The sequence below is a fragment of the Trachemys scripta genome, chromosome 2 (assembly GCF_013100865.1).
Source record: "Trachemys scripta elegans isolate TJP31775 chromosome 2, CAS_Tse_1.0, whole genome shotgun sequence".
NCBI lineage: Eukaryota > Metazoa > Chordata > Testudines > Emydidae > Trachemys > Trachemys scripta.
Window position 1 is genome coordinate 9,387,435 of NC_048299.1, and position 16,965 is coordinate 9,404,399.

General features: G+C 41.9%; 1 protein-coding gene across 7 annotated transcripts in view; it reads right to left on the minus strand.

Moving 5' to 3' along the window:
- The window catches only part of ADCYAP1R1 (ADCYAP receptor type I), a 179,722-nt gene that overhangs the window by 23,512 nt on the left and 139,245 nt on the right, over nucleotides 1–16,965 (minus strand). For all 7 annotated transcript variants that reach the window (XM_034759880.1, XM_034759877.1, XM_034759876.1 and 4 more), the window contains one exon: nucleotides 14,295–14,386. In XM_034759880.1, the coding sequence (XP_034615771.1) occupies nucleotides 14,295–14,386 (92 nt within the window). The remainder of the gene's footprint in view (nucleotides 1–14,294; nucleotides 14,387–16,965) is intronic.

Here is a 16,965-nt window from a genome sequence, read left to right on the forward strand (position 1 = left end):
CTTAAGGAAACTAGGTAGCCATGGGGTAAGAGGGAAAGTCCTCACAGGGATCAGTAACTGATTAAAAGGTAAGAAACAATGGGTAGAAATAAATGGTAAATTTTCACAATAAAGAGAGGCAAACAGCAGAGTCCTCAAAGGAGCTGTACCAGGATTGTGCTGTTCAACATATTTGTTAATGATCTGGAAAAGGTGGTGAACAGTGAAGTGTCAGTTTGCAGATGATACAAAACTATTCAAAATAGTAAATCCAAAGCAGACTAGTATCAGGGGGTAGCCGTGTTAGTCTGTATCTACAAAAACAACAAGGAGTCTGGTGGCACCTTAAAGACTAACAGATTTATTTGGGCATAAGCTTTCGTGAGTAAAAACCTCACTTCTTTGGAAGCTTATGCCCAAATAAATCTGTTAGTCTTTAAGGTGCCACCAGACTCCAAAGCAGACTGTGAGGATTACAGAGGGATCTCACAAAACTGAGTGACTGGGCAGATGAACTTCAATGTTGATAAGTGCAAAGTAATAAACACTGGAAAACATAATCCTAACTATACATATACAGTGATGGGGTCTAACTTAGCTGTTACCACTCAAGAAAGAGATCTTGGAGTCACTGTGGATAGTTCTCTGAAAATTTCTACTCAAAGCACAGCAACAGAATGTTAGGAACTATTAGAAAAGGGAAATAAATAAGACAGAAAATGTCATAATGCCGCTATATAAACCTATGGTGCACCCACACCTTGAATACTGTGTCCATTTCTGGTTGCCATCTCAAAAAGAATAAAGTGGAACTGGCAAAGCTTCAGAGAAGGGCAACAAAGATGGTCAAGGGTATGGAACGGCTTCTGTATGAGAAGAGTCTAAAAGGCTTAGGACTGTTCATCTTAGAAAAGAGATGACTAAGGGGGGATATGATAGAGGTCTATAAAATCATGACTGGTGTGGAAAGAGTGAATAGGGAAGTGCTATTTGCCCTTTCACACAATACAAAAGCCAAGGTCACTTGTTGAAATTAATAGGCAGCAGGTTTAATACAAACAAGAGGAAGTACTTTTTCACAGAACGCACACCTAACCTGTGGAACTTATCACCATGGGACATTGTCATGACCAAAAGAATAACTGGGCTCAAAAAGAACTGGATAAGTTCATGGAGGATAGGCCCATTGACGGCAATTAGCCCAGATAGTAAGGGATGCAACCTAATATTCGGGGCAACTGTGAGCCTCTGACTACAAGAAGGCAGGAGTGGAAGAGGGGATGGATCACTCTATAATCGTCCTTTCTGTACACTCCTCCTGAAGTTCTGGTATGGGCCACTGTTGGAGACAGGATACTGGCAAGATGGACCATGGTCTGACCTAGTATGGAAGCTCTCATGTTTCTCTGTTTTTGGAGATGGGCTCACAGTGGAACCATTTGTCTGGAAGTCCCAAATCCCACTCAGCTGGGATGAAATGGGATTTGGGTCCAAACCACTCCTAGTCAGCAATAAACCACACCCTGGAATCATCTTTGGAGTTGTCCATATTGATAGGCCAGGCAGGCAGCCCTGAGGAAGGCAGTGGGTCTCACTCGGAGATCAATTAGCGGAAGGGAGAGCATATTGTAGGGTAGCCCTTGTTTGGCCAGGAAGGCTGGGAGCAGAAAGAAGCAGCGAGCGGACACTTAAGCCTAGAATCTTCCTTACTAAATGTGCTATCGTTTCAAAGTTACATCATTTCGAGCTTGCCTTATATGGCTTCATGTGATCCCATTTTAATCAAGTGAATTGTTCTCGGTGATCCAAAGGAGTGTTGTATATTGTCATGTATAATGGAGTGATTCTGTTATAAATGAACTGAACCTCTGAACCGCAGAGGACATGACAGTAATGGAACAATATGAAAAACACACTGTACTAGATGAAGCCTATGTGTGTTTGAATGCAATTATAGAAAGGAGTACTGACCTGATGTGCAGAGCACTCATGCCCAAATTCACACACTGAAGATCAGGGAATTCTTAATTAATTAATGAGGCACTACCATTTTTTTAAACCTAGCAGTTAATGCCCCAAATCAGAATACGCTGAAAGTCTAACACTAATGGTTGCATTTTCTAAGGGGCCCCGAACATTTGGCCTATCAATTTTGCTGAACTGAATTCCCACAAAATCAAGCATTTGCACATGCCAACAAGATTTTGCACTCCTAGATCAGTGTGCACAATCTCCCATTAGTGAAAGCACAAAACATACAGCAGGAAGTTGAGAGAGTATGTGAACATTTGACACTGAGGACCGGATGGAGAGTTGGTATAAACTGGCAGAACTCCATTGACCTATGCCAAATTGACAGAGGCTAAGGGCAGGCTCTGTGCGCTCAATTATCCTTTCATTCACACCGGTTGTACCCTGGCATAACTCCATTGACTTAAACGGAGTTACTCCTGATTTACAAGGATTTAATATGCTTTATTAATAATGATCAGATTGACTGAGACATCGCTTTGTGACTCCCCACTGCAGTCCATGGGCCAAGGGATCTTTGCTACACCTCTTCAACCCAGTACTGTCAATGGCATTACTTGGGTGGAAATGAAGAGAATGTGACCCAATGGGCTGCTGCATGAAGTGCACAGCCCTGCAACTGCAGACTCTTATTCATACGAACTGTCCCATTTACTTCAGTGGAACTACTTATATGATTTGCAATTTGCAGGTTCCCTTCCTCAATGAGGGAAGAATCTGGCCCAGAGAATTTAACTAACTGTATAATCACCAGCACGCAGTTCCTTTCATGCACACAGTTAGATGATTACCTGTTCTGTTCATTCCCTCTGGGGCACCTGGCATTGGCCACTGTTGGAAGACAGGATACTGGGCTAGATGGACCATTGGTCTGACCCGGTATGGCCATTCTTATGTTCTAGATATGTTAGTCTCATGAGAGACAGGTTCACCAACACCTTTCCACGCCACAGTCTTACTCAACACAGCCATACATCATGAAATGCCTACACGCTTGTCCAGCGCACCGATTAACAATCCTTAAGACACTCGACACAAAGAGCGTCAATTGCAAAACAAAGGGCAGAAGAAATCAAGGATAAGAAAAAAAGAAGAGCCATTATTGGCAATTAATGCCGTTTTCGTTTTCCATATGATAGAAGCCTAAATGCAAATGGCGACAGAAGTTTGACAGAATAGCGTGTTGTGCTGCAAGCTTTGAAAGAAATTAAAAGCACATCATAGATCAAGAGATGTCAGAATTATCTGCAGTCAGCGAACAACTGCAGCATGAAGACCCGATTAATTCAGCCCCATTAAGCAAGCGACGCCAAGAAAAAAGGAGTGGGGGATCACTTTGAAAACATAACTCAAAATCCCTCCCTCTCCCCACCCCAAAAAATCCAAGAATAACCTTGCCATTTTGTCCTAGCCATTGTGTCCTTCAGTTCATGGCTTGACACACTAGCCCTGGCAAAGGTGGGACAGCGAGTGCCCGGGGAACCTTGCACTCCTGCTGCACTAAATCCACATATCAAAATACCATCTCAGAAAACTGTGGCATATGGAAAAGATTGGGCTAATCAATAATCAGAGAAGTATCAAAATGACCCAACAGAATGTAATGGCTTCAAGCGGAATCTACTGGGATATCACCAGCTCTCTTAATTTCAAAAATAGCCAACACATTCATAACAAAGCCTGCCTGGTGATTATACCCCTTCCTCTCCACAGCCACATGCCAAAATCATGGAACTGTTGGTACAAATACATCGGAGCAGGGTGCACGTGTAGCAATCTTTAGAGGAAAAAAAACTTTGTTTATTTTCCATTGCTACTTCAAAATAGAAAATAAAGCCCAACTGGCCTACATGATAACGGCTCTCACCTGTGCTGAGTGAGTTCTAAAGGGCATGCCTCGAATTATGCAAAAAAACCCCAAGCAGAACAGTCTTAAAATTTCATGCATTGCAGGTGACCTTGTAACTACCGACATGTGAATGGTGCTGCTGTGATTTTCAATATCAAAATCAGAGGATACCAGTGTAGGCACAGTAAAGTGTTTGTGTTTCACTGGAAATTAATGGGATTTTCTTTAAACTGACCTCACTGACAACTACCAATCTTTTGTCCCTCATATGGAATGCTGCACTGGGAAGTCACCGATAAAATGGCAAAACCAAATCCGAGATGGATGTGGCTTTAGGCCTGCTCCTCCCATCACTATTAAAATAATGCAAGTGGGATATGTACAGAAGAAGGATGGATGGGGTGGTTAGGGTGCTAACCTGGGACTCAGGAAACCTAAGTTCAATTATCTGCTCTAACAGAGGCTCCGTGTGTGACTTTGAGCAAGACACTTGGTCTTTCAGTTCCTCATGCGCTAAATGGGGATATAGAGCATAGGAGTGCTGTGGGGAGAAATGCATTATAGATTGTGAGGCTTCAGAGACTATAGGAATGGGACCACCTAAGTATCATATGCAGATAGCCCACTGGCAGGCCAGAGACGTCCACTGCTTTCTGCAATTAGTTTTGGGGGCAGGAGGGGGTTCACCTTAATTACTCCTAGTGTGGTACAGAGGTACAGAAAATCATCTGTTTAATGGTGTTTGAAACAGATACCACCCAATATTTGTGAAGGAGGCATTTTACCCTTGACCACTAGGCAACTTTTGTAAGATTTAGTCTTTAAAAAAAATAGAGCAACCATTTTCAACATACTTATTGGCTGTTCTAGAAATGAGAACTAGGACCCCATTGTCTCATGTGCTGACAAGTAACCAATGTTCACTGTTTCTATAATCTTTTCCTAGTGTTGGGATGGATAAACCTTTGCTTAAGAGACCCCTGCATTCCTGGTGTTAGTGGGAGTTCCACCTCCCTTCCCCAATTAATAATGTCCGTGTTTAAGCAATTAAAGCGCCGTGCCAATGGACAGACCGCTCAGCAAAGGAGCTGCAGTTTCCCGTTATAATTGGGGTTTATGCCAGGAAGGTCCTGTTGGAAATAACTGGCACTGCTAATCTGAGTACTTGCAGCAAGACAAAGCAGTAGCAAAATGAATCATTGAATTTCCAGTGACTTTTTGTCAGTGAATTGCAGAGGAGTGTTGTTTACCAAAACACTTGCTTTAGGACAGTGATTCGCTAACCTAAGCCCTTTAGATTGGACCATATGTAAAATCATACCTACCTATGGTATATGCCATGTTTCTCCTTTCTTTCCAGCAAGATGCTGATTGGAGGAATGACGTAGACCTGAATTAGCTAGATAGATGTGTGGTTTTATTTTTTTCTTTTGAGTTTTCAACAGGCATGATACAAAAGTCAGGATGAAGAGTTGGTTAAAAAAAGCAAAAGCAGAAACAAACCAAAAAAAGTATACTGTGCATCCATGAGCCAAAAAATATATATATGTCAATCAAATGTGCTTTAGCCCTTTGCAATGAGTGAACAAGCAAAAAGCTTAATGGAAATGCTTGTGCTATTTTAGTCTTATGGCTCAACCCAGCATATGAGTGATTCATGCATCTCCTGGGTTTTTTAACCTATCGTACTGATATAATTACATTCCATTTCATATATAAATAAACCTCTCATTAATAGTAACTTTGGTCATGCATACAGTAAAGTGAATTTTAGTTAGACACCTCAATGTAATTATTTCTGCACTACAGGTGTATTTACTATCTCTAGAACTCTAGAGACAATTCTGTGCTCAGTTATACCTGGGCAACTGAGTGCAGAATCTGGCCCACTATCTTCACCATATTACTTGTGTTTGCCATGCAATGGATGAAAAAACCTTGGCTGTTCATCGTGCTAAGCATTTCTTGGCTTCCTGTTCCACAGCTGATTCATGAAAAAATATATGAATGATGCAGGCACCAACTGATCTGCCGTGGATTGTGCCAGTCAAAGCAGGATTCTAAATAGTAGATACTTGTCTTTAGTCCACAAAAGGAGAGTTAAAACAGATGGTGAGAATTTAGTTGCCCATTTATAACTTGGTACATGGCTTTCAATATATGGATGTAACAATGCCCCTGGATGGGTCATCTGTTGGAATGCTACCTGGACCGCTGGATATAAAAGCTGAAGCTGCTATTGTCAGGCAGTAGGAGCCAACCATTTTTACATAGTTCAGCCACTAGAAAGGGATATCAGCTCACACTGGGTTCCTGTGTGTTACACGGGCAGTAATCAAAAAGAAATAATACATAAAATTATGAAGGTTAATACATAATCAACACTTCACCCTTTTAGAAAACCTTTTATCTGAGGTTCTCAAAACTCCAACCAGGTTCAATCCTGATTTAATTTACATTGGTGTCAAACCAGAGCAACGCTAGTGAAGTCTGTGGCACTACTGAGGACTGACACCAGAATAATAGAAAGCAGAACATGGCCCAACAACCACAGGCCTGAACTTTCTGTTCGTTTGCCTTTGACTGCTCACTTCTGCCTGTAGGAGGCAAGGATAATTAACAAGTGATGATATTTGGGGGAAAATATGGTCAAATAAGCTAGCAAAACAAAGAGAGAACTCTGAAAAAAAGAGTCCTGAAATTTTAAAGGGCATTGACAATGAAGTCAGTGCCCCCTTCTCAATGGTTGAGATATTTTTTCATGAATCCGGCCTTCACTCAAGTAAAATGGAAGGAGAACTTTGGGTTTTAAGCATCATTAAAATAAACACTGAGTCATTGTTTGTTCTGTCCGGGTCTGTCACAGTTAGAGCAACTCAATCTAAAATGGAACGAGCAGCACGCAGGTAATGTTGAGCCCGAACCAAATGGAGGATGACAAATTGCACAAGGCAGGTAATGAATGGGTGGATATACAAATGGATAAAATTGGAGATATCACACTCACTAAAGCATTTAACTAGTCTACAGAAACAAAATCAAGAACACGGGGAATTACTAAATGTTTCTAACTTTTTTCTTTTCAACTTGAAAACCCAGGAAATTACTTATAATGATCATTGGGAAGGTTATTTAGCGTGAATGTCTAATTTTGATGATAATCACTCATATTTGCAGTGCTGAATATATTTTAATGTGAATGAAGCAAGTCCCACAATCATGGTGGCTACACTACATAGACTTTAGCATCAGTACTATTGCAATATACTTCCTCTATAATGCACCTTGCATCCAGCGAAAAGGCCCTTATAGGGCAGTTATAGATGAATGCAGTGTGACATCATTTTATAGTGAAACTATTGGTCTGAAAACAGAGATACATCCGACTTTATGGCATGCTGGTAAAACAAGTTCGTATGATCTATGAACCATAGTGGTACCTATTTACTGGTGGTTGATATTCAGGGACACTAGACCCTGCATTCTGGGTGCACTCTGAGCTCCCATTAACTTCAGTGGGGTACCCAAGGAATGAAGAATTGGGCCACCAATATACATATGAGCTAAGCAGAGAAAATAAATGAATTTATTGTTAAATGTTTCTAGGACGAGTCTGGGAAACCTGATAAACCAGATTGTTAAGAGCACCACTGAATGGAGTTATGCCAGCAGAGAATTTGGCCCACTTTTGCACAGGTAGAAATGACTGCACAAGGCCCCAAGGCAATGGGAAACTAGGTCCCCTGAGACCCAATTCAGAAAAGCACTTAAGCACATGGTTAAATTCCATAAAGTCAAGGATGTGCTTAAGTGTTTGCCAGAATCAGAGCCACAGGGCTAGAGTCGCAACGAAAGTTACGTGTAGTGATGGTGAGCATCACCCTGCCTCGTTTTTAGGTGCCTAAAAAGTCACTGGGATTCACAAAGCCCGGGTTAGGCAGACAACGCATGGGGACAGACACGTGTCTCAGAATGGACTTCAGAAAATCCAGCACTCACCTAAGCTAGCCACTGGGGATATATGCCTAAGCTGCATTGTAAACCTGGGTCTGTGGGACCCAGGCTTGTAGGCTCGGAGTTACCCAGCATGCACTTGAGTGTCCACACTGCATTGTAGGCCTGGGCTTACAATTGCTGGACCCGGGCCTCATAGCTGTGCTAATACATCTACACTGCACTACGCAGACATTCTCACATGGGTCTGTGGTTTGAGCTGCGTCCACACTGCAAAGTCCCAGCCATGCTCAGGCTCTGACCGTCCCCTCAGTAGGGTCCTAGAACCTTGATCCTGAGTGCCTGATGCTCTGAAGCAGACTGTTTTCTGTGTGGATGAAAGGGGGGTTTGTGCACAAATCTGTGTCAGAGCTTAGGCGTAGTGTGTAGTATAGGTGTACACTGGGAGGTGCCAAGCCAGCCCTCTTTTGGGGGTAAGTACTTAAGTCCAGGCAGCAGGGAGGCACCTCCCTCTGCTTGTGATTCTCAGCTGAAAATGCTCTCCTGGGCTTAGTCACAGTGACAAAATGAGAATTTGCTGTAATATTTTTATGATGCCTATGTGTGCCTCAGTTTCCCCTATATTTTGCGTGGCTACCCAGTGGGGGGAAAATGACCAAGTTTGCTCTCAGGGCAGGTAAGAGACATAGCAATGCACGTGGCCTAGCTACCTGATTCTGAATGAGTCATTAAAAAAGGCAGTCCGAAGCCAACCCCACATCAATGGAAAATCCAAGACAACAATGGAGAACCCAGTCACCAGAACATTGACACCTAGCAAACAAGAACCCAGAGGGAGATGGATTTCCCCACCTCTCAGCAGGGAAGCTGAGCAAAGACCCCCAGCTTGAGAGCAAAGGACTGGAAGGTATGAGGTTGGGGGATAAAGGGTTGGCTTCTGGAAGGAGTCTGGGCTTTCTCACCTGGGAACTGACTAAGGGGGTCAGATTGAGAGTGAGAGAGGCAGAGCCCGAACATGGGGTTCATTACAGCTTGGCCAGGGGCCTTGGCTAACCAGCATGGACTATGCTTTAACCTTAATTTCTCTATGGTAACCAAAGGACTTTCATAGTCTGTGGGCCAGGTGCCTAGTAAATGGTTACATTGCTTTGAAAAGGCTGCCAACTCACTGTAAATACTCCCTTAGAGCATTGTGGTTTAGAGGGACCTAGTTCAAGCCTCCGACAGAAATGTGGCTTGGCTGGATTTGCTGCAGGCAGTCACAGAGAGAGACAGGAATCTCTGGTGCTGACGGGCCAGGCTTGGAGGCCAGGGGCCTGCCCCTGTGGAACTTTGTGGGTCCTGGCCCACTAAAGGGGTCACTCCCAGGAGACTGATTACCATGACATTGACTGTGATTCATACACCTCTACCCCGATATAACGGTCCTCGGGAGCCAAAAAATCTTACCGCGTTATAGGTGAAATTGCATTATATCGAACTTGCTTTGATCCACCGGAGTGCACAGCCCCGCCTCCCCAAAGCTCTGCTTTACCGCGTTATATCCTAATTCGTGTTATATCGGGTCACGTTCTATCGGGGTAGAGGTTTATGTTTATCATATCTGGCATGTAAATACCTTGTAATGCCGGCTATAAAAGTGCCAAGCGAAGGCCTGTTCTCACTTTCAGGTGACATTGTAAATAAGAAGTGGGCAGCATTATGGCCCATAAATGTAAACCAACTTGTTTGTCGTAGCGACAAACAGTAGGACTGAGTGGACTTGTAGGCTCTAAAGTTTTACATTGTTTTGTTTTTTGAGTGCAGCTATGTAACAAAAAAAAATCTACATTTGTAAGTTGCACTTTCACAATAAAGAGATTGCACTACAATACTTGTATACGGTGAACTGAAAAATACTATGTCTTTGTTTATCCTTTTTACAGTGCAAATATTTGTAATAATAATATAAAGTGAGCACTGTGCACTTTCTATTCTGTGTTGTCATTGAAATCAATATATTTGAAACTATAGAAAAACATCCCAAAATATTTAATAAATTTCACTTGGTATTCTATTGTTTAACAGTGTGATTAATTGTGATTCATTTGTTTGAGTTAATCGCGTGAGTTAACTGCAATTAATCGACAGCCCTATTTACAACTTTTAGCCCAGTGGTTAGAGCACTCCCCTGGGATGTGGGTTCAAGTTCCCCTTCCACCTTATGGAGAAATAGGGATCTACCATCTCAGGTGAGCGACCCAGTCACTGGGCTAGAGGATATTCTGATGTGGAGTTCTCTCAGTCTCTCCTTTGGAAGCTGTTCCATTGGGGATAAATAAGGAAAGGATCATTGGGCCAGAGAGAGAGAGAGAGCAAAGAAAAGTATGAGAATGAGTCTGTAGCCTGGTGGTTGGTGCACTCACCCAAGAGCTGGGAGACCCAGGATCCTATGCCAGTACCTTTCTGTAATGACTTACCACAATGGAACAGCTTCCAAAGGAGAGACTGAGGCAGCCCTGCATCAAAACATCGCACAGCCCAGTGGATACGGCATCCAACTGAGAGGTGGCAGATGCCTGTTCAAATCCTTCTCCAAATCACGCGGTGGAGGGACTTGAATTGGGTGTCTCCAGCATCCCAGGTGAGTGCTCTAACTACTGTGCTAAAGTTATGAGGGAGGTCCTTGTGCTTCTCCCCCCGCCATTTTGTTGGGAACTCCTCTGTAGGCGCCCTTACCGGATCAGGCCCCACAGCAAGGTAGATGAAGGAACACCTCTCTTTCCCAGTTCATGAATCACACTGGGGCTTAGGTGTCTGGATGACTGGCACAAGGCTGCAGTGTGCATGCTCAGAGGCAGAAACATAGGTGCCTAAGGAATATCTACGGCAAAAATTTAGGTGCTGAGTGCTTTTAGGCTTTTTGGCACCTACAGGCGGCAGCTGAGCAGAGGGTTTTTGAACCCCAGTCGAATCTGATTCTCGGATTTAGGCACCTATGTCCTTTTGTGAAACTAGCCCATAGTGTCTAGGAAACAGGATTTAAAAAAGAAAAGCAAAAGCAAACTCGTAAGCTAGTTGATAAAATGACCCTCATATGCAAAGATACAATATAGATAATAGGAATATAAAATTTCCTCTCAAAGCCAGTAACCAGCTTTTTAGAATTCTTCTTGAGTTACAGGCATGTTTACCCATGTGGAAAGGGCATGTGTGTTTCATATACACAGATAGTATATCATATTTCATGTGTATGGACTTTAATATATAAGGAACCATTTACATATTAAGTTATATATGGGTCATATACTGTATCATCTCAAATAAATCCAACATATACAATTATCCTAATGGATGAATATAAAGTAGGGATACAATTTTTTTTGTCCCATATGGGTGAAAAGAGTATTTGTCTTTATAAAAAAGATACACATGCTCTTTAGGATAAGTTAATTCATACATTTCCATATTAAAGTACTGTATGACATTTCTTTTTCTCTCTCTCTCTGCCTCTGTGTGTGTGTGTGTGTATCGACATATTCACAGTGATCTTTTTATGGCAACACAGAGGCTAAATCTTGTTCACCTTATTCACATGAGCAATAGCAGTAACATAAGTAGTTCCACTGAACTGAATAAGCCAAATTCTGCCCATAGATATACTTGTGAACCTCCAGTTTATTAATGCCCTGATTCAACAAAACATTTGAGCAGGTGCTTAATTTTAAGCATGTGCTTATACCCCATTGAAGTCAATGGGACTCAGCCACATGTTTAACTCCTTTGCTGAACAAGTTAACGTGTGCTTAAGTGCTTTGCTGAACCGGGGCTTGAGTACTGAGTTGACCCCAATGGGCCTGTCTGAGTGGGAATTTTGATGGCTTGTCTCATTTTAATAATAAAGGATGAAATTCTGGCCCCAATTCTTGGCCCTATACCAAAACTCCTATTGGGGTCAGTGGGCCAGGATTTCACCCAAAGTGTTTTTTCCAACCAGTATTCGAAAATATGAAAATTTATTTTTTCGTCCATATGAATCATGTCTGTGGATTCACAGCTGGGATACAGAATGAGCTTCCTTGTCTTTCTTTCTCATTTAGCCGGACAGTACTGACTTCCACAGTGCTTTTTTCAAAATGGTACATTAGAACAAAAAGATAAAACCCAGACAAACTGCTTTTAGCATGTTTGTTGATATGAGGTGTGTTCAGACTACTGCAGACATGGGTGGAAGTGTTTCATTTTTTGTCTGGTTAAAGAAATGGGCAAACTAAACATTTGTTAGTCTGAGATAACAGAACAGGGCAGGGCAGATATTCATTATGGGCTCTAGGATAAATTCCATGGAAGTTTTAATATGGTAATATAACCATACCTCTGATGTAACGACAGATTTGTATACAGTATGCAGTGTATATATATACTATATCTGCCTGTGTATATATGTGTATGTGTATATATCTATGCATATATTTTTTATTTCTTGCATCACTTCTACATGCATTTGCTACTGTTAAATCTGTTTGGATAAACAACACTCCACTTCATAACATGTACATAAATGAAGGATATATTTATACACGTCCATTTATAAAGTTGCAAACAAATATGAAAAAATAATGGCAGCGAATGAAACAGAAAATATGATGTTTTCTTGTTCTGGTTGCCAACTATACACATAGGAAAAATATCAGTGAAACCTAGTAACCATATTGACTAAAAAATAGCAAGGATGCTTCATAGCCTATTGTAATCATTTGAATTTATGGCATGCTTTGCCTCATATGTAATAGATGTGCAGCAAACATGCACTTCGCTATTCATAGGAAGAAATGGCTCTGCACATCTAGACTGCCATTTAAGATGCAGTGGGGATTTCCTGCAAGCAATTACATGGGAAGTCTTCATGCACTGGATTGGGCAAACCATGCGGGTAAGGCGGCTAACCTAGCCACTACAGTTTCTCCTGAGTGGTAAGTCTCAGCAGTGTGTATCCGCAGAATGTATTTAAAGCATTCTTTAGATCTGAGGGTATAAAACTTACAGCTTTGAGTGAAACACTTTAATTAAATGGATGTTCCATTGAGGGAAGACCAAAAGGAGAAAGTGATCTACAGAAACGCCAACATTTCATGCAAACATAATAGGATAGGAGAAAAAAAATGGATCTTCATCAATGAGTCAATGCAATTCACACAATGAACTATGGGTTCCTGTAGTGACCAGACCTGCTAATGCTTACTTAGGCAAATATTGATTTTGCAGTGTTTTGTCATAGACACAAGCCTCCATAGCAATGAAAGCAAAGAGAATTATTTAGGATGCTGAACAGAGACAAAGATCCTGAAGTTCTATCTTCTAAATTAGCTTAAAAATGGTCACTACACAGGATCTCTCTATGCTCTGTCCAGGACTTAACAGTGACAAAATGAACTGCTTACTACACTACAGACGTCAATGGGATTTTTGTGTAAGTAAGAACTTTTGCATTGGGCTGTGCAAACGTGCTGCGGTTGTAGCTATCAAAGGTACAGTGGAGGCATTAGATAGAAATTTTAAACATAATCCTACATGCTAAGAAACCTCCTCCTGTAACCTGTTAAATTGGATTTTTCAGTGCTAAGCAGAGAAGCCAGACTAATAATCAGGGTTTTAGCGTGCACAAAATGCTTGGACTTTGGAAAGGTGCAAGGGAAACCTGCTTAGTCCTTAGGCAGGAAACCGGGAGGAGCACCAGACACGTTGTAGCTATTTTTTTTTCCTTTCAACATTCCGTAAGTATTTAAAAGAAAAACAAAAATCATTCTAATGGGAGACACAAACCAGACATGGGGATTTACAGCCAAATCAATGTTAACAACAACTCTCCAGGAGGAGGAAGAAGTAGGAGCTAATGGACAGGATATATGTTTTGAAAAAAAAAATTAAAGGGCAAAATGAAAACAAGCTCTGATTTAAAACCTCACATGGAAATATTTAAGATTAGTTGTGAGCTTTGAAGCAGTTTAAAGAACAATAACGATTGTTTAGTTTATGTTGAATGTATTCAAAATTACCGTCCAAAAATGGGAATATATGTAACTTCACAAGGACTTCGTAACTTAGAATCTGATAAAGTCCCCTGAAGTTAACAGAATGACTCTCATTGAATTCAGTGGACTCTGGATCAGGTCCTTGGAACATATGAAGCACAGCAAACTGTCCCATAAATATAATAATCCTCGAAGCCTGGACAGTACGTTAATTTCCAAATAACTGATCTGAGCATAATCCTTTTTGAAAATATATATATAGCATTTAAAATTATTTGCTAAGAGCTTTAAAGAGAGATCAAAGGTGGCACTAAAAAAAGTATTTTAGTGGCTGTTGGATTAAAAAAAATCATTAATAGACTCTATGACACAGCCAAACAAGTCAATTGAGTTCTATTGAGGGTGTTTTTCCTATGTGTATATTAGAGATCGGAATTAATTACTGCTTATTTGACAGCCATTGTACTTACAAGTAAATGCTGGATTCGTTGCCCCCAATATCAGGCGACTGGAGTTTCTGCACAAGGATAACGATTATGCCAATGAAAAGAACAAAGTTTATCTGGGAAGAGAAGAAAAAGAGAAGTGAAAAGCAATCCTGGCTGATGGGGAGAATGCTATTAGCCATGCTGTATTTCTCTTAATATGACAAGGAGTGTCTGACCCGCTGGCCCCCGTTGCCTCACTCCTCCCAAATCTGCAGAGCTGGAACTCTGCAGAACCTCTGTGGAGAGGGGACCTTGCAGGGTCATGACTAATAGTGGGGCAATATGCCCTGGAGGCAGCATTCCCACTTTCTCTATTGCCCTAAGCCCAGATTTTGTGGGCGCAGACTCCCTTGCGTACCCGAGCATGCCTTTGCCAGCAACAGTTAATGAGAGGCTTATGTAAACAGGTTTCAGCATTTGTCATTATCAAAAACGGCAAGGGAAACAGATCCTTGACCGCCTGTACTTGGCTGGCCAGAGTTTAGTCCTGAGAGGTACTGAGTACCTTCAACTCCCATTGACTTCATGCACTCAGCACCTCTTGGAATCAGGCTACAGGTGAAGGAAGAGCTGATTTGTTCTCTTACTGAGTGAGGGTAAGGCAGGTGGCTTTGCCGTATTGCTCCTTGCAGCCCTGAAGCTGGATTCAGCTCACAGATCCATGCAGGTGGGGAGGGGAGGGAAGGGGCTGTGGTGGAATAATGTCCCCAAAAGGGAGCAGGTGTGGTGGAATAAAATGGTTGCAACCTCCTCTACAGAAGGACAGACAGAAGGAGGGTTTGAAGTACCCAAAGAGCGGGCAGTGCGGACTAGTGAGGGGCCTTGGCTACTGCAGCTGGGGAATGCCCTGACCGAACACTAGAAGTGGTAAAAAAAAAAAAAAAATCCCATTTGGTTTCTGTTAAAAATGTCAATTTTTTTATTTAAAAAACCTGCGGAAACAAAAGCTAACATGGTCCCTGGGCTCTGAAATTCTTTTTCCAGACAAAAATCATATGGAGATGTCTTCAAAAACACATTTTGATTTCAATGCTGCTGCATTTTTGATTAAAAAAAAAAAAGTAAAAAATTGCAAACAGCTCTGCTCAGTGCATCCCCTCAGCAGCATCTACCATCAGAGCCCCAGACATAATTTTTAGCTTTCCCTTCACTGAAAACCCCAAGGGAAGGGGGTGGAAATACCATCACCTACGTATCCTCTAGGGTGAATCCCCCTTAGTGATCTGTCACCGGGAATTGCAGGATCCGTATGATTTCGTTTTACGCTCCTCTACCTGCAATTGTTGCATTATTATTTTCTGAATCCATTTTAGTCTCTGCATCTGCCCCCACATAACTAAGCCTTATAACCAGTATGGCTCTACTATAGAATCATAGGACTGGAAGGGACCTCGAGAGGTCATCTAGTCCAGCCCCCTGCACTCATGGTAGGATTAAGTATTATCTAAACCATCCCTGACAGGTGTCTGTCTAACCTGCTCTTAAAAATCTCCAATGATAGAGATTCTACAACCTACCTAGGCAATTTATTCCAGTGCTTAACTACCTTGACACTTAGGAAGTTTTTTCCAAAGTCCAACCTAAACCTCCCTTGCTGCAATTTAAGCCCATTGCTTGTCATATCCTCAGAGGTTAAGACGAACAATTCTTCTCCCTCCTTCTTGTAACAACCTTTTATGTTAATGAAAACTGTTATGTCCCCACTTAGGTTTGTTCAGTCTGGAAAAGAGAAGACTTTTTTTTTTTCAATCTTCCCTCATAGGTCATGTATTCTAGACCTTTAATAATTTTTGTTGCTCTTCTCTCAACTTTCTCCAATTTGTCCACATCTTTCCTGAAATGTGGCACCCAGAACTGGACACAATACTCCAGCTGAGGCCTAATCAGTGCGGAGTAGAGCGTAAGAATTACTTCACGTGTCTTGCTTACAGTACTCCTGCTAATGCATCCCAGAAGGATGTTTGCTTTTTTTGCAACAGTGTTATACTGTTGACTCATATTTAGCTTGTGATCCACTATGACCCCCAGATCCCTTTCCGCAGTACTCCTTCCTGGGCAGTCATTTCCCATTTTGCATGTGGGCACCTGATTGTACAATTGATAGGGGCAAAGCAAGCCTGGTGGGCCTATGACAGCAAATATACGCTACCTAGGACAGGGTCATCCTGATGCCCCAGCTAGGACTTCCATTGACTCATAGACTTTAAGGTCAGAAGGGACCATTATGATCATCTAGTCTGACCTCCTGCCCAACGCAGGCCACAGAATCTCACCCAACCGCTCCTGTAACAAACCCCTGACCCATGTCTGAGTTACTGAAGTCCTCAACTCGTGGTTTACAGCACTTAAGGACAGACAGGAGAACTACGATCATCTAGTCTGACCTCCTGTGTAACACAGGCCAGATAATTTCCTCCAGTTATTCCTGTATTGAGCCCAATAACTTGTGTTTGGCTAAAACACGTCTTCCAGAAACCCATCCAGAAGACAGAGAATCCACCACTTCCCTTAGTAGCTTATTCCAGTGATTAATCACTTCAATAGACGATGTGCATGATTTACTATCCAAAGCCAGAAAGAGGTCCTTCATGCTAAAGGTGTCTGTGAACCCTGGGAGCAATAATACCTGGGTACATGCATGTTACATAATAGC